This window comes from Dendropsophus ebraccatus, chromosome 13 (assembly GCF_027789765.1).
Source record: "Dendropsophus ebraccatus isolate aDenEbr1 chromosome 13, aDenEbr1.pat, whole genome shotgun sequence".
Classification (NCBI taxonomy): domain Eukaryota; kingdom Metazoa; phylum Chordata; class Amphibia; order Anura; family Hylidae; genus Dendropsophus; species Dendropsophus ebraccatus.
Genome location: NC_091466.1, coordinates 82,578,389 through 82,597,482, shown reverse-complemented (window position 1 = coordinate 82,597,482; position 19,094 = coordinate 82,578,389). Strand labels below are relative to the sequence as shown.

At 45.9% G+C, this 19,094-nt stretch overlaps 1 protein-coding gene across 1 annotated transcript; it reads left to right on the top strand.

The window, feature by feature from the left end:
* The first annotated feature begins 11,998 nt into the window (after positions 1-11,998).
* On the top strand, positions 11,999-16,147 carry TMED10 (transmembrane p24 trafficking protein 10). Its single transcript, XM_069949859.1, has 5 exons — positions 11,999-12,226; positions 13,284-13,404; positions 14,251-14,324; positions 14,407-14,533; positions 15,828-16,147. The coding sequence occupies exons 1-5, from the start codon at positions 12,041-12,043 to the stop codon at positions 15,947-15,949; spliced, it is 630 nt and encodes a 209-aa protein (XP_069805960.1). The 5' UTR covers positions 11,999-12,040; the 3' UTR covers positions 15,950-16,147.
* Positions 16,148-19,094: the final 2,947 nt, after the last annotated feature.

Here is a 19,094-nt window from a genome sequence, read left to right as displayed (position 1 = left end):
TAACACAGGGTATAGATCTCCTCTGTATATAACACAGGGTATAGATCTCTCTGTATATAACACAGGGTATAGATCCTCTGTATATAACACAGGGTATAGATCTCCTCTGTATATAACACAGGGTATAGATCTCCTCTGTATATAACACAGGGTATAGATCTCCTCTGTATATAACACAGGGTATAGATCTCTGTATATAACACAGGGTATAGATCTCCTCTGTATATAACACAGGGTATAGATCTCTGTATATAACACAGGGTATAGATCTCTGTATATAACACAGGGTATAGATCTCCTCTGTATATAACACAGGGTATAGATCTCCTCTGTATATAACACAGGGTATAGATCTCCTCTGTATATAACACAGGGTATAGATCTCCTCTGTATATAACACAGGGTATAGATCTCCTCTGTATATAACACAGGGTATAGATCTCCTGTATATAACACAGGGTATAGATCTCCTCTGTATATAACACAGGGTATAGATCTCTGTATATAACACAGGGTATAGATCTCTCTGTATATAACACAGGGTATAGATCTCCTCTGTATATAACACAGGGTATAGATCTCCTCGTATATAACACAGGGTATAGATCTCTGTATATAACACAGGGTATAGATCTCTGTATATAACACAGGGTATAGATCTCCTCTGTATATAACACAGGGTATAGATCTCTGTATATAACACAGGTATAGATCTCCTCTGTATATAAACACAGGGTATAGATCTCCTGTATATACACAGGGTATAGATCTCCTGTATATAACACAGGTATAGATCTCCTCTGTATATAACACAGGGTATAGATCTCTGTATATAACACAGGGTATAGATCTCTCTGTATATAACACAGGGTATAGATCTCCTCTGTATATAACACAGGGTATAGATCTCCTCTGTATATAACACAGGGTATAGATCTCTGTATATAACACAGGGTATAGATCTCTGTATATAACACAGGGTATAGATTCCTCTGTATATACAACAGGGTATAGATCTCCTCTGTAGATAACCACAGGGTATAGACTCTCTCTGTATTAATAACACAGGGTATAGATCTCTGTATATAACACAGGGTATAGATCCTCTGTATATAACACAGGGTATAGATTCTCTGTATATAACACAGGGTATAGATCCCCTCTGTATATACACAGGGTATAGATCTCCTCTGTATAAACACAGGGTATAGACTCTCTCTATATAACACAGGGTATAGATCTCCTCTGTATATAACCACAGGGTATAGATCTCCTCTGTATATAACACTAGGGTATAGATCTCTGTATATAACACGGGTATAGATCTCTGTTATATAACACAGGGTTATAGATCTCCTCTGTATATAACACCGGGTATAGATCTCCCTCTGTCTATAACACAGGGTATCGATCTCCTCTGTATATAACAACAGGGTATAGATCTCCTCTAATAACACAGGGTATAGATCTCCTCTGTATACTAAACACAGGGTATAGATTCTCCTCTGTATTATAACACAGGGTATAGATCTCTGTTATATAACACCAGGGTATAGATCTTCTGTATATAACACAGGGTCTAGATCTCCTCTTGTTATATAACACAGGGGTATTAGATCTCCCTCAGTATATAACACAGGGTTATATATTCCTCTGTATATAACACAGGGTATAGATCTCCTCTGTAATATAACCACAAGGGGTTTATAGAATCCTCTGTATATAACAGGTATAGATCTCGGATCTAACACAGGGTATAGATCCCTCTGTATATAACACAGGGTATAGATCTCCTCTGTTATATAACACAGGGTATAGATCTTCTGTATATAACACAGGGTATAGATCTCCTCTGTATATAACACAGGGTATAGATCTCCCTCATGTATATAACACAGGGTATAGATCTCTGTAGTATAACACAGGGTATAGATCTCTGTATATAAACAGGGTATAGAATCCTCTGTATATAACACAGGGTATAGATATCTGTATATAACACAGGGTATAGATCTCCTCTGTAATATAACACAGGTATAGATCTCTGTATATAACACAGGGTATAGATCTCCTGTATATAAAACAGGGTATAGATCTCTGTATATAACACAGGTATAGATTCTCTGATATAACACAGGGTATTAGATCTCTGTATATAACCAGGGTATAGATCTCTGTATATAACACAGGGTATAGATCTCCTCTGTATATAACACAGGGTATAGATCTCCTCTGTATATAACACAGGGTATAGATCTCTGTATATAACACAGGGTATAGATCTCTGTATATAACACAGGGTATAGATCTCCTCTGTATATAACACAGGGTATAGATCTCCTCTGTATATAACACAGGGTATAGATCTCCTCTGTATATAACACAGGGTATAGATCTCCTCTGTATATAACACAGGTATAGATCTCTGTATATAACACAGGGTATAGATCTCTGTATATAACACAGGGTATAGATCCTCTGTATATAACACAGGGTATAGATCTCCCTGTATATAACACAGGGTATAGATCTCTGTATATAACACAGGGTATAGATATCCTCTGTATATAGCACAGGGTATAGATCTCTGTATATAACACAGGGTATAGATTCCTCTGTTATAATAACACAGGGTATAGATCTCCTCTGTTTATAAAACAGGGTATAGATCTCCTCTGTATATAACACAGGGTATAGATCTCCTCCGTATATAACACAGGGTATAGATCTCCTCTGTTTATAAAACAGGGTATAGATCTCCTCTGTATATAACACAGGGTATAGATCTCCTCCGTATATAACACAGGGTATAGATCTCCTCTGTATATAACACAGGGTATAGATCTCTGTATATAACACAGGGTATAGATCTCTGTATATAACACAGGGTATAGATCTCCTCTGTATATAACACAGGGTATAGATCTCCTCTGTATATAACACAGGGTATAGATCTCTGTATATAACACAGGGTATAGATCTCCTCTGTATATAACACAGTGTTTAGATCTCCTCTGTATATAACACAGGGTATAGATCTCTGTATATAACACAGGGTATAGATCTCCTCTGTATATAACACAGGGTATAGATCTCTGTATATAACACAGGGTGTAGATCTCCTCTGTATATAACACAGGGTATAGATCTCCTCTGTATATAACACAGGGTATAGATCTCTGTATATAACACAGGGTATAGATCTCCTCTGTATATAACACAGGGTATAGATCTCCTCTGTATATAACACAGGGTATAGATCTGTGTATATAACACAGGGTATAGATCTCTGTATATAACACAGGTATAGATTCTCTGTATATAACACAGGGTATAGATCTCCTCTGTATATAACACAGGGTATAGATCTCCTCTGTATATAACACAGGGTATAGATCTCTGTATATAACACAGGGTATAGATCTCTGTATATAACACAGGGTATAGATCTCTGTATATAACACAGGGTATAGATCTCCTCTGTATATAACACAGGGTATAGATCTCCTCTGTATATAACACAGGGTATAGATCTCTGTATATAACACAGGGTATAGATCTCTGTATATAACACAGGGTATAGATCTCCTCTGTATATAACACAGGGTATAGATCTCCTCTGTATATAACACAGGGTATAGATCTCCTCTGTATATAACACAGGGTATAGATCTCTGTATATAACACAGGGTATAGATCTCCTCTGTATATAACACAGGGTATAGATCTCTGTATATAACACAGGGTATAGATCTCTGTATATAACACAGGGTATAGATCTCCTCTGTATATAACACAGGGTATAGATCTCCTCTGTATATAACACAGGGTATAGATCTCCTCTGTATATAACACAGGGTATAGATCTCCTCTGTATATAACACAGGGTATAGATCTCCTCTGTATATAACACAGGGTATAGATCTCTGTATATAACACAGGGTATAGATCTCTGTATATAACACAGGGTATAGATCTCCTCTGTATATAACACAGGGTATAGATCTCTGTATATAACACAGGGTATAGATCTCCTCTGTATATAACACATGGTATAGATCTCCTCTGTATATAACACAGGGTATAGATCTCTGTATATAACACAGGGTATAGATCTCTGTATATAACACAGGGTATAGATCTCCTCTGTATATAACACAGGGTATAGATCTCTGTATATAACACAGGGTATAGATCTCCTCTGTATATAACACAGGGTATAGATCTCTGTATATAACACAGGGTATAGATCTCCTCTGTATATAACACAGGGTATAGATCTCTGTATATAACACAGGGTATAGATCTCTGTATATAACACAGGGTATAGATCTCTGTATATAACACAGGGTATAGATCTCTGTATATAACACAGGGTATAGATCTCCTCTGTATATAACACAGGGTATAGATCTCCTCTGTATATAGCACAGGGTATAGATCTCCTCTGTATATAACACAGGGTATAGATCCCCTCAGTATATAACACAGGGTATAGATCTCCTCAGTATATAACACAGGGTATAGATCTCCTCTGTATATAACACAGGGTATAGATCTCTGTATATAACACAGGGTATAGATCTCCTCTGTATATAACACAGGGTATACATCTCCTCTGTATATAACACAGGGTATAGATCCCCTCAGTATATAACACAGGGTATAGATCTCTGTATATAACACAGGGTATAGATCTCTGTATATAACACAGGGTATAGATCTCCTCAGTATATTACACAGGGTATAGATCTCCTCTGTATATAACACAGGGTATAGATCTCTGTATATAACACAGGGTATAGATCTCCTCTGTATATAACACAGGGTATAGATCTCTGTATATAACACAGGGTATAGATCTCTGTATATAACACAGGGTATAGATCTCCTCTGTATATAACACAGGGTATAGATCTCCTCTGTATATAACACAGGGTATAGATCTCCTCTGTATATAACACAGGGTATAGATCTCCTCTGTATATAACACAGGGTATAGATCTCTGTATATAACACAGGGTATAGATCTCTGTATATAACACAGGGTATAGATCTCCTCTGTATATAACACAGGGTATAGATCTCCTCTGTATATAACACAGGGTATAGATATCCTCTGTATATAACACAGGGTATAGATCTCCTCTGTATATAACACAGGGTATAGATCTCCTCTGTATATAACACAGGGTATAGATCTCCTCTGTATATAACACAGGGTATAGATCTCCTCTGTATATAACACAGGGTATAGATCTCTGTATATAACACAGGGTATAGATCTCTGTATATAACACAGGGTATAGATCTCCTCTGTATATAACACAGGGTATAGATCTCTGTATATAACACAGGGTATAGATCTCTGTATATAACACAGGGTATAGATCTCCTCTGTATATAACACAGGGTATAGATCTCTGTATATAACACAGGGTATAGATCTCCTCTGTATATAACACAGGGTATAGATCTCCTCTGTATATAACACAGGGTATAGATCTCTGTATATAACACAGGGTATAGATCTCTGTATATAACACAGGGTATAGATCTCTGTATATAACACAGGGTATAGATCTCTGTATATAACACAGGGTATAGATCTCCTCTGTATATAACACAGGGTATAGATCTCCTCTGTATATAACACAGGGTATAGATCTCTGTATATAACACAGGGTATAGATCTCTGTATATAACACAGGGTATAGATCTCTGTATATAACACAGGGTATAGATCTCTGTATATAACACAGGGTATAGATCTCCTCTGTATATAACACAGGGTATAGATCTCCTCTGTATATAACACAGGGTATAGATCTCTGTATATAACACAGGGTATAGATCTCTGTATATAACACAGGGTATAGATCTCTGTATATAACACAGGGTATAGATCCCCTCAGTATATAACACAGGGTATAGATCTCTGTATATAACACAGGGTATAGATCTCCTCTGTATATAACACAGGGTATAGATCCCCTCAGTATATAACACAGGGTATAGATCCCCTCAGTATATAACACAGGGTATAGATCTCCTCTGTATATAACACAGGGTATAGATCCCCTCAGTATATAACACAGGGTATAGATCCCCTCAGTATATAACACAGGGTATAGATCTCTGTATATAACACAGGGTATAGATCCCCTCAGTATATAACACAGGGTATAGATCTCTGTATATAACACAGGGTATAGATCTCTGTATATAACACAGGGTATAGATCTCCTCTGTATATAGCACAGGGTATAGATCCCCTCTGTATATAACACAGGGTATAGATCTCTGTATATAACACAGGGTATAGATCTCTGTATATAACACAGGGTATAGATCTCCTCTGTATATAACACAGGGTATAGATCTCCTCTGTATATAACACAGGGTATAGATCTCAGTATATAACACAGGGTATAGATCTCTGTATATAACACAGGGTATAGATCTCCTCTGTATATAGCACAGGGTATAGATCCCCTCTGTATATAACACAGGGTATAGATCTCCTCTGTATATAACACAGGGTATAGATCCCCTCAGTATATAACACAGGGTATAGATCTCTGTATATAACACAGGGTATAGATCTCCTCTGTATATAACACAGGGTATAGATCTCCTCTGTATATAACACAGGGTATAGATCTCTGTATATAACACAGGGTATAGATCTCTGTATATAACACAGGGTATAGATCTCCTCTGTATATAACACAGGGTATAGATCTCTGTATATAACACAGGGTATAGATCTCCTCTGTATATAACACAGGGTATAGATCTCTGTATATAACACAGGGTATAGATCTCCTCTGTATATAACACAGGGTATAGATCTCTGTATATAACACAGGGTATAGATCTATACCCTGTGTTATATACAGAGGAGATCTATACCCTGTGTTATATACAGAGATCTATACCCTGTGTTATATACAGAGATCTATACCCTGTGTTATATACAGAGGAGATCTATACCCTGTGTTATATACAGAGATCTATACCCTGTGTTATATACAGAGATCTATACCCTGTGTTATATACAGAGATCTATACCCTGTGTTATATACAGAGATCTATACCCTGTGTTATATACAGAGGAGATCTATACCCTGTGTTATATACAGAGGAGATCTATACCCTGTGTTATATACAGAGGAGATCTATACCCTGTGTTATATACAGAGGAGATCTATACCCTGTGTTATATACACAGATCTATACCCTGTGTTATATACAGAGATCTATACCCTGTGTTATATACAGAGATCTATACCCTGTGTTATATACAGAGGAGATCTATACCCTGTGTTATATACAGAGGAGATCTATACCCTGTGGTATATACAGAGGAGATCTATACCCTGTGTTATATACAGAGGAGATCTATACCCTGTGTTATATACAGAGGAGATCTATACCCTGTGTTATATACAGAGGAGATCTATACCCTGTGTTATATACAGAGGAGATCTATACCCTGTGTTATATACAGAGATCTCCTCTGTATATAACACAGGGTATAGATCTCTGTATATAACACAGGGTATAGATCCCCTCAGTATATAACACAGGGTATAGATCTCCTCTGTATATAACACAGGGTATAGATCTCCTCTGTATATAACACAGGGTATAGATCTCCTCTGTATATAACACAGGGTATAGATCCCCTCAGTATATAACACAGGGTATAGATCTCTGTATATAACACAGGGTATAGATCTCTGTATATAACACAGGGTATAGATCTCCTCTGTATATAACACAGGGTATAGATCTCCTCTGTATATAACACAGGGTATAGATCTCTGTATATAACACAGGGTATAGATCTCTGTATATAACACAGGGTATAGATCTCCTCTGTATATAACACAGGGTATAGATCTCCTCTGTATATAACACAGGGTATAGATCTCCTCTGTATATAACACAGGGTATAGATCTCTGTATATAACACAGGGTATAGATCTCTGTATATAACACAGGGTATAGATCTCCTCTGTATATAACACAGGGTATAGATCTCCTCTGTATATAACACAGGGTATAGATCCCCTCAGTATATAACACAGGGTATAGATCTCCTCTGTATATAACACAGGGTATAGATCTCCTCTGTATATAACACAGGGTATAGATCTCTGTATATAACACAGGGTATAGATCTCTGTATATAACACAGGGTATAGATCTCTGTATATAACACAGGGTATAGATCTCCTCTGTATATAGCACAGGGTATAGATCTCCTCTGTATATAGCACAGGGTATAGATCCCCTCTGTATATAACACAGGGTATAGATCTCTGTATATAACACAGGGTATAGATCTCTGTATATAACACAGGGTATAGATCTCCTCTGTATATAACACAGGGTATAGATCTCCTCTGTATATAACACAGGGTATAGATCTCTGTATATAACACAGGGTATAGATCTCCTCTGTATATAACACAGGGTATAGATCTCCTCTGTATATAACACAGGGTATAGATCTCCTCTGTATATAACACAGGGTATAGATCTCCTCTGTATATAACACAGGGTATAGATCTCTGTATATAACACAGGGTATAGATCTCTGTATATAACACAGGGTATAGATCTCCTCTGTATAAAACACAGGGTATAGATCTCTGTATATAACACAGGGTATAGATCTCCTCTGTATATAACACAGGGTATAGATCTCTGTATATAACACAGGGTATAGATCTCTGTATATAACACAGGGTATAGATCTCTGTATATAACACAGGGTATAGATCTCCTCTGTATATAACACAGGGTATAGATCTCCTCTGTATATAACACAGGGTATAGATCTCCTCTGTATATAACACAGGGTATAGATCTCTGTATATAACACAGGGTATAGATCTCCTCTGTATATAACACAGGGTATAGATCTCCTCTGTATATAACACAGGGTATAGATCTCTGTATATAACACAGGGTATAGATCTCTGTATATAACACAGGGTATAGATCTCCTCTGTATATAGCACAGGGTATAGATCCCCTCTGTATATAACACAGGGTATAGATCTCTGTATATAACACAGGGTATAGATCTCTGTATATAACACAGGGTATAGATCTCTGTATATAACACAGGGTATAGATCTCCTCTGTATATAACACAGGGTATAGATCTCCTCTGTATATAACACAGGGTATAGATCTCTGTATATAACACAGGGTATAGATCTCTGTATATAACACAGGGTATAGATCTCTTTATATAACACAGGGTATAGATCTCCTCTGTATATAACACAGTGTATAGATCTCCTCTGTATATAACACAGGGTATAGATCTCTGTATATAACACAGGGTATAGATCTCCTCTGTATATAACACAGGGTATAGATCTCTGTATATAACACAGGGTATAGATCTCTGTATATAACACAGGGTATAGATCTCTGTATATAACACAGGGTATAGATCTCCTCTGTATATAACACAGGGTATAGATCTCTGTATATAACACAGGGTATAGATCTCCTCTGTATATAACACAGGGTATAGATCTCCTCTGTATATAACACAGGGTATAGATCTCTGTATATAACACAGGGTATAGATCTCTGTATATAACACAGGGTATAGATCTCTGTATATAACACAGGGTATAGATCTCCTCTGTATATAACACAGGGTATAGATCTCCTCTGTATATAACACAGGGTATAGATCTCTGTATATAACACAGGGTATAGATCTCTGTATATAACACAGGGTATAGATCTCCTCTGTATATAACACAGGGTATAGATCTCCTCTGTATATAACACAGGGTATAGATCTCTGTATATAACACAGGGTATAGATCTCTGTATATAACACAGGGTATAGATCTCTGTATATAACACAGGGTATAGATCTCCTCTGTATATAACACAGGGTATAGATCTCCTCTGTATATAACACAGGGTATAGATCTCTGTATATAACACAGGGTATAGATCTCTGTATATAACACAGGGTATAGATCTCCTCTGTATATAACACAGGGTATAGATCTCCTCTGTATATAACACAGGGTATAGATCTCTGTATATAACACAGGGTATAGATCTCTGTATATAACACAGGGTATAGATCTCTGTATATAACACAGGGTATAGATCTCTGTATATAACACAGGGTATAGATCTCCTCTGTATATAACACAGGGTATAGATCTCTGTATATAACACAGGGTATAGATCTCCTCTGTATATAACACAGGGTATAGATCTCTGTATATAACACAGGGTATAGATCCCCTCTGTATATAACACAGGGTATAGATCTCTGTATATAACACAGGGTATAGATCTCCTCTGTATATAACACAGGGTATAGATCTCTGTATATAACACAGGGTATAGATCCCCTCTGTATATAACACAGGGTATAGATCTCTGTATATAACACAGGGTATAGATCTCTGTATATAACACAGGGTATAGATCTCCTCTGTATATAACACAGGGTATAGATCTCCTCTGTATATAACACAGGGTATAGATCTCTGTATATAACACAGGGTATAGATCTCTGTATATAACACAGGGTATAGATCTCTGTATATAACACAGGGTATAGATCTCCTCTGTATATAACACAGGGTATAGATCTCTGTATATAACACAGGGTATAGATCTCCTCTGTATATAACACAGGGTATAGATCTCTGTATATAACACAGGGTATAGATCTCTGTATATAACACAGGGTATAGATCTCCTCTGTATATAACACAGGGTATAGATCTCTGTATATAACACAGGGTATAGATCTCCTCTGTATATAACACAGGGTATAGATCCCCTCTGTATATAACACAGGGTATAGATCTCTGTATATAACACAGGGTATAGATCTCTGTATATAACACAGGGTATAGATCTCCTCTGTATATAACACAGGGTATAGATCTCCTCTGTATATAACACAGGGTATAGATCTCTGTATATAACACAGGGTATAGATCTCCTCTGTATATAACACAGGGTATAGATCTCTGTATATAACACAGGGTATAGATCTCCTCTGTATATAACACAGGGTATAGATCTCCTCTGTATATAACACAGGGTATAGATCTCCTCTGTATATAACACAGGGTATAGATCTCCTCTGTATATAACACAGGGTATAGATCTCTGTATATAACACAGGGTATAGATCTCTGTATATAACACAGGGTATAGATCTCCTCTGTATATAACACAGGGTATAGATCTCTGTATATAACACAGGGTATAGATCTCCTCTGTATATAACACAGGGTATAGATCTCTGTATATAACACAGGGTATAGATCTCTGTATATAGCACAGGGTATAGATCTCCTCTGTATATAACACAGGGTATAGATCTCTGTATATAACACAGGGTATAGATCTCTGTATATAACACAGGGTATAGATCTCCTCTGTATATAACACAGGGTATAGATCTCCTCTGTATATAACACAGGGTATAGATCTCCTCTGTATATAACACAGGGTATAGATCTCTGTATATAACACAGGGTATAGATCTCCTCTGTATATAACACAGGGTATAGATCTCTGTATATAACACAGGGTATAGATCTCTGTATATAACACAGGGTATAGATCTCCTACCATATATACCGCAGTCCACCACTAGGAGGCAGTGATAGATTGGAGCAGCAGCTGTAGGCCCGCTTAGCGCTGTGGTGGGCGGTTCCTCAGGGCTAGTCACGTGCCTTCTTTATCCCCACGTTTAACCAGCTGTTCGATAAGATGTGGTGGTCACGTGAGCACAATCGATCACGTGATCATTTGTGACAATTCGACCCTTCAAGAGTTGTAATACTACAATTCCCATCATGCCTTAGTCCTAAATTGGTCTGTAGAAATATGGCGGAAGTTCGATCTTCTCTCCTTTTCTGTCACGTGACGTTGTTCGGCCAATTATCGGCTGCCACCTCAGAGAGTTGTGTTGGTGTCGGCCGCCAGGGGGCAGTGAGTGCTCGGATCCGCTGTCCCTATGGCTGCCCGGCTGTCTGTAGCGCTGCTCCTCCCGCTGCTGTTCTGCGGCTCCGTGCGGCCCATCTCCTTCCAGCTGCCGCCCAATGGCCGCAAGTGTCTGCGGGAGGAGATCCACAAGGACGTGCTCGTCACCGGGGACTACGACGTATCCGAGCCGCACGGCCAGGGCCAGGTCCGCCTGAAGGTGAGAGAGGGGGAGACCGGGGGCAAGAGACCGGGGGGAGGGGAGACTGGGAGGGGGAGGGGAGACTGGGAGGGGGAGGGGAGACTGGGGAGGGGGAGGGGAGACTGGGGAGGGGGAGGGGAGACTGGGGGAGGGGAGACTGGGGGGGGGGGAGGGGAGGACTGGGGGGGGGGGGAGGGGAGACTGGGGGGGGGGGAGGGGAGACTGGGGGGGGGGGGAGGGAGACTGGGGGGGAGGGGAGACTGGGGGGGAGGGGAGACTGGGGGGGGGGGAGGGGAGACTGGGGGGGGGGGGGAGGGGAGACTGGGGGAGGGGAGACTGGGGGGGGGGGGCGGGGGTGAGACCTGGGTGGGGGGGGGGGGCGGGGGTGAGACCTGGGTGGGGGGGGGGGGCGGGGGTGAGACGTGGGGGGGGGGGCGGGGGTGAGACGTGGGGGGGGGGGCGGGGGTGAGACGTGGGGGGGGGGGGGGCGGGGGTGAGACGTGGGGGGGGGGGGGCGGGGGTGAGACCTGGGGGGGGGGCGGGGGTGAGACCTGGGGGGGGGGGCGGGGGTGAGACCTGGGTGGGGGGGCGGGGGTGAGACCTGGGTGGGGGCGGGGGTGAGACCTGGGTGGGGGGGCGGGGGTGAGACCTGGGTGGGGGAGGGGGGTGGGGGCGGGGGTGAGACCTGGGTGGGCGGGGGTGAGACCGGGGTGGGTGGGGGCGGGGGTGAGACCTGGGTGGGGGGGCTGGGGGTGGGGGCGGGGGTGAGACCTGGGTGGGGGGGGGGGTGGGGGCGGGGGTGAGACCTGGGTGAAACCTGGGGGGGGGCAGGGGAGACTGGGAGGGGTGGCAGGGGAGACAGGGAGGGGGAGGGGAGACTGGGGGGGGAGGAGACTGGGGGGGGAGACTGGGGGGGGAGACTGGGGGGGGGGGAGAGGGCCTGGGGGAAAGACAGGGAGGGGGGACTAGTAATGTGGGGGGCAGGGCTCGTTGGGGGTGGGGGGATGTTCCCCCGTTAGGTTTCTGGGGGGGCGGGGTCTGCACATGTCACATGACTGCTGTTACTCACTTGTAGATCACAGACTCCTCCAGCCACATCCTCTACTCCAAGGAAGATGCCACCAAGGGGAAGTTCGCTTTCACCACCGAGGAGTACGACATGTTTGAAGTTTGCTTCGAGAGCAAACACCCTGCAGGTGGGGAGATGGGGGAGGGGTGGGGAAAGGGGGAGATGGAAGGAGAGGGGGCGGTGGGGAGATTGGGGGAGGGGTGGGGAAATGGGGTGAGAGGGGTGGTGGGGCAGCAGTGTGGGGAGAGAGGGTGGTGGGGAGAGGGGGCGGTGGGGCAGCAGTGTGGGGAGAGGGGGCGGTGGGGCAGCAGTGTGGGGAGAGGGGGCGGTGGGGCAGCAGTGTGGGAGAGGGGGCGGTGGGGCAGCAGTGTGGGGAGAGGGGGCGGTGGGGCAGCAGTGTGGGGAGAGGGGGCGGTGGGGCAGCAGTGTGGGGAGAGGGGGCGGTGGGGCAGCAGTGTGGGGAGAGGGGGCGGTGGGGCAGCAGTGTGGGGAGAGGGGGCGGTGGGGCAGCAGTGTGGGGAGAGGGGGCGGTGGGGAGATGTGGGGAGAGGGGGCGGTGGGGCAGCAGTGTGGGGAGAGGGGGCGGTGGGGCAGCAGTGTGGGGAGAGGGGGCGGTGGGGAGATGTGGGGAGAGGGGGCGGTGGGGCAGCAGTGTGGGGAGAGGGGGCGGTGGGGAGAGGGGGCGGTGGGGCAGCAGTGTGGGGAGAGGGGGCGGTGGGGAGAGGGGGCGGTGGGGCAGCAGTGTGGGGAGAGGGGGCGGTGGGGAGAGGGGGCGGTGGGGCAGCAGTGTGGGGAGAGGGGGCGGTGGGGAAGTAGTGTGGGGAGAGGGGGCGGTGGGGCAGCAGTGTGGGGAGAGGGGGCGGTGGGGCAGCAGTGTGGGGAGAGGGGGCGGTGGGGCAGCAGTGTGGGGAGAGGGGGCGGTGGGGAGATTGGGGGGCAGTGGGGCGACACATGATTTCTCCTTTGTTTTTAGGTGCTGGACGCGCCCCAGACCAGATGGTGGTTCTGAACATGAAACATGGAGTGGAGGCCAAGAACTATGAGGAGGTAAGATGGAGGCTGGGGGGGGGGGGGTAGCTCTGGTGGGGTACGGCTCCATGTGGTCATCCTCACATGAATTTCTGTCTAGATCGCTAAGGTGGAGAAGCTGAAACCCCTGGAGGTGGAGCTGCGGCGTCTGGAAGATCTGTCAGAGTCCATTGTCAATGACTTCGCCTACATGAAGAAGAGAGAAGAAGAGATGAGAGACACAAATGGTGAGGCCCCCAACTGTGCTCCTGCGCCGAGCCCTCCGGCCCCCAACTGCGCTCCTGCGCCGAGCCCTCCGGCCCCCCAACTGCGCTCCTGCGCCGAGCCCTCCGGCCCCCCAACTGCGCTCCTGCGCCGAGCCCTCCGGCCCCCCCCAACTGCGCTCCTGCGCCGAGCCCTCCGGCCCCCCCAACTGCGCTCCTGCGCCGAGCCCTCCGGCCCCCCAACTGCGCTCCTGCGCCGAGCCCTCCGGCCCCCCAACTGCGCTCCTGCGCCGAGCCCTCCGGCCCCCCAACTGCGCTCCTGCGCCGAGCCCTCCGGCCCCCCAACTGCGCTCCTGCGCCGAGCCCTCCCGCCCCCCAACTGCGCTCCTGCGCCGAGCCCTCCGGCCCCCCAACTGCGCTCCTGCGCCGAGCCCTCCGGCCCCCCCAACTGCGCTCCTGCGCCGAGCCCTCCGGCCCCCCAACTGCGCTCCTGCGCCGAGCCCTCCGGCCCCCCCAACTGCGCTCCTGCGCCGAGCCCTCCGGCCCCCCAACTGCGCTCCTGCGCCGAGCCCTCCGGCCCCCCAACTGCGCTCCTGCGCCGAGCCCTCCGGCCCCCCAACTGCGCTCCTGCGCCGAGCCCTCCGGCCCCCCAACTGCGCTCCTGCGCCGAGCCCTCCGGCCCCCCCAACTGCGCTCCTGCGCCGAGCCCTCCGGCCCCCCAACTGCGCTCCTGCGCCGAGCCCTCCGGCCCCCCAACTGCGCTCCTGCGCCGAGCCCTCCGGCCCCCCAACTGCGCTCCTGCGCCGAGCCCTCCGGCCCCCCAACTGCGCTCCTGCGCCGAGCCCTCCGGCCCCCCAACTGCGCTCCTGCGCCGAGCCCTCCGGCCCCCCAACTGCGCTCCTGCGCCGAGCCCTCACCTCCTGCCCCCGCACTGCTCCTCCCTCCCTTCCCGTGACCCTTTGGCTGTGTACTGTGCTCCCCGCCCCCATGACCCTTGGCTGCATACCGTGCTCCGCCCCCTGTCAGAGTCCATTGTCAATGACTGCGCCTACATGAAGAAGAGAGAAGAAGAGATGAGAGACACAAATGGTGCGGCCCTGAACTGTGCTCCTGTGCCGAGCCCTCTCGCCCCGAACTGTGCTCCCGGTCCTCACCTCCCGCCCCCGCACTGTGCTCCTGCGCCGAGTCCTCACCTCCTGCCCCCGCACTGCTCCTCCCTCCCTTCCCGTGATCCTCTGGCTGTGTACCATGCTCCCCGCCCCCATGACCCTTGGCTGCATACCGTGCTCCGCCCGTTTGACGCTCTTGTCTCTTACAGAGTCCACCAATGTGCGCGTGCTGTACTTCAGCATCTTCTCCATGTGCTGTCTGATGGGGCTGGCCACCTGGCAGGTCTTCTATCTCCGACGATTCTTCAAGGCCAAGAAGCTGATAGAGTGAGCAGTGGCGCCTCCTGCAGGGAGTCAATGGAATTTCCTTGTAGGACTGTTTTCCCCCACAGCCGCTCTTGGGTTTGAACACCTAGGTCTGTGATCCCCTGGGCCCCACAGTGTGGCCCCTCTGTGTGCAATGCTCTGCAGACCCTGCTGTACATTTTGGATACATATTTTTCACATTAAACAAATAAGTGGGTGGAGAGTCTTGTGTTGTCTGTTCAGGTGGGTGATGAGAGTCGGGGAGCAGTATTATACATGTGATGGAGGTCGGGGAGCGGTATAATACGTGTGATGGAGGTCGGGGAGCGGTATAATACGTGTGATGGAGGTCGGGGAGCGGTATATTACATGTGATGGAGGTCGGGGAGCAGTATTATACATGTGATGGAGGTCGGGGAGCGGTATAATACGTGTGATGGAGGTCGGGGAGCGGTATAATACGTGTGATGGAGGTCGGGGAGCGGTATAATACGTGTGATGGAGGGTCGGGGAGCGGTATAATACGTGTGATGGAGGGTCGGGGAGCGGTATTATCCGTGTGATGGAGGTCGGGGAGCAGTATTATCTGTGTGATGGAGGTCGGGGAGCGGTATAATACATGTGATGGAGGTCGGGGAGCGGTATAATACATGTGATGGAGGTCGGGGAGCGGTATAATACATGTGATGGGGGTCGGGGAGCGGTATAATACATGTGATGGAGGTCGGGGAGCGGTATTATCTGTGTGATGGAGGTCGGGGAGCGGTATAATACATGTGATGGAGGTCGGGGAGCGGTATAATACATGTGATGGAGGTCGGGGAGCGGTATAATACATGTGATGGGGGTCGGGGAGCGGTATAATACATGTGATGGAGGTCGAGGAGCGGTATAATACATGTGATGGAGGTCGGGGAGCGGTATAATACGTGTGATGGAGGTCGGGGAGCGGTATAATACATGTGATGGGGGTCGGGGAGCGGTATAATACATGTGATGGAGGTCGGGGAGCGGTATAATACATGTGATGGGGGTCGGGGAGCGGTATAATACATGTGATGGGGGTCGGGGAGCGGTATAATACATGTGATGGAGGTCGGGGAGCGGTATAATACATGTGATGGGGGTCGGGGAGCGGTATAATACATGTGATGGAGGTCGGGGAGCGGTATAATACATGTGATGGGGGTCGGGGAGCGGTATAATAAATGTGATGGAGGTCGGGGAGCAGTGCTGCTGCGGTACAGGATAACAGCGTTATATGGAGGGGAATATTCATGTCATATAGCGGTTACTATACGTTACATATGACCTGTTATATAGCAGTCACTATACGTTACATATGACATGTTATATAGCGGTTACTATACGTTACATATGACCTGTTATATAGCAGTCACTATACGTTACATATGACATGTTATATAGCGGTTACTATACGTTACATATGACATGTTATATAGCGGTTACTATACATCACATATGACATGTTATATAGCGGTTACTATACGTCACATATGATATGTTATATAGCGGTTACTATACGTTACATATGATATGTTATATAGCGGTTACTATACGTTACATATGATATGTTATATAGCGGTCACTATACGTTACATATGACATGTTATATAGCGGTTACTATACGTTACATATGACATGTTATATAGCGGTCACTATACGTTACATATGACATGTTATATAGCGGTTACTATACGTCACATATGACATGTTATATAGTGGTTACTATACGTCACATATGACATGTTATATAGCGGTCACTATACGTTACATATGACATGTTATATAGCGGTTACTATACGTTACATATGACATGTTATATAGCGGTCACTATACGTTACATATGACATGTTATATAGCGGTTACTATACGTTACATATGACCTGTTATATAGCGGTTACTATACGTCACATATGACATGTTACATAGCGGTTACTATACGTTACATATGACATGTTATATAGCGGTTACTATACGTCACATATGACATGTTATATAGCGGTCACTATACGTTACATATGACATGTTATATAGCGGTTACTATACGTTACATATGACATGTTATCGTTATCCGTCAGGTCGTTATGATTACAGTGATATATATATAGTGTTATATAGCTTTTGTTATAGTTTATGGCATTTATACTATAAATACTGTCTTGCATATTGTACGAGCTGTAATATTTTTAGTTTTTCGCCAATGGAGTTATGTGAGGGCTTTTTATTTGCGGCATAAGCGGACGTTTTTAGCGGTACACCTTTTGGGTACATGTGGCGTTTTTTCTATATTTTATAGGTGGTGGGATTAACAAAAACATTGTCGTTTTGGTTGTTTTTTTTATTTATTTTTTTATGGTGTTAATAGGGCGGGATAATAAATGTAACGGTTAATAGACAAGGTCATTACGGACGCGGCGATACTAAATATATGTATTTTATTTATAGGGGATCTTTTATAAAGGGGAATGTGCATATTTAATTATTTATTTGTTTTAATTTATGTATTTACTTGTGTGTGATTTTATTTTTTATTTTTTTATTTTTTTTTTAACTTTTGCAGGTATATATATAATGTGTGCCGTAATGCATTATATATAGTGAATGAGCTGGCAATGCTACACGTTACACACTGACAGCTCATTCATTCCAACGATCAGGTCCCTGCCGCAAGGGAGGTGGAGGGAGCCGGAGAGGGGGGGGGGCACAGGGAGGGAGCCGGAGAGGGGGGGGGGGGGCACAGGGAGGGAGCCGGAGAGGTGGGGGGGGGGCACAGGGAGGGAGCCGGAGAGGTGGGGGGGGGGCACAGGGAGGAAGTCGGAGAGGTGGGGGGGGGGTACAGGGAGGGAGCCAGAGAGAGGGGGGAACAGGGATGGAGCCAGAGCGGGACCCAGGGGAGGGGGAAAGCAAACCTGGGGAGGTGGAGGGAGCCGGAGGGGGGGGGGGCACAGGGAGGGAGCCGGAGAGGTGGGGGGGGGCTGGAGAGGTGGGGGGGGGGCACAGGGAGGGAGCCGGAGAGGTGGGGGGGGGGCACAGGGAGGGAGCCGGAGAGGTGGGGGGGGGGGCACAGGGAGGGAGCCGGAGAGGTGGGGGGGGCACAGGGAGGGAGCCGGAGAGGTGGGGGGGGCACAGGGAGGGAGCCGGAGAGG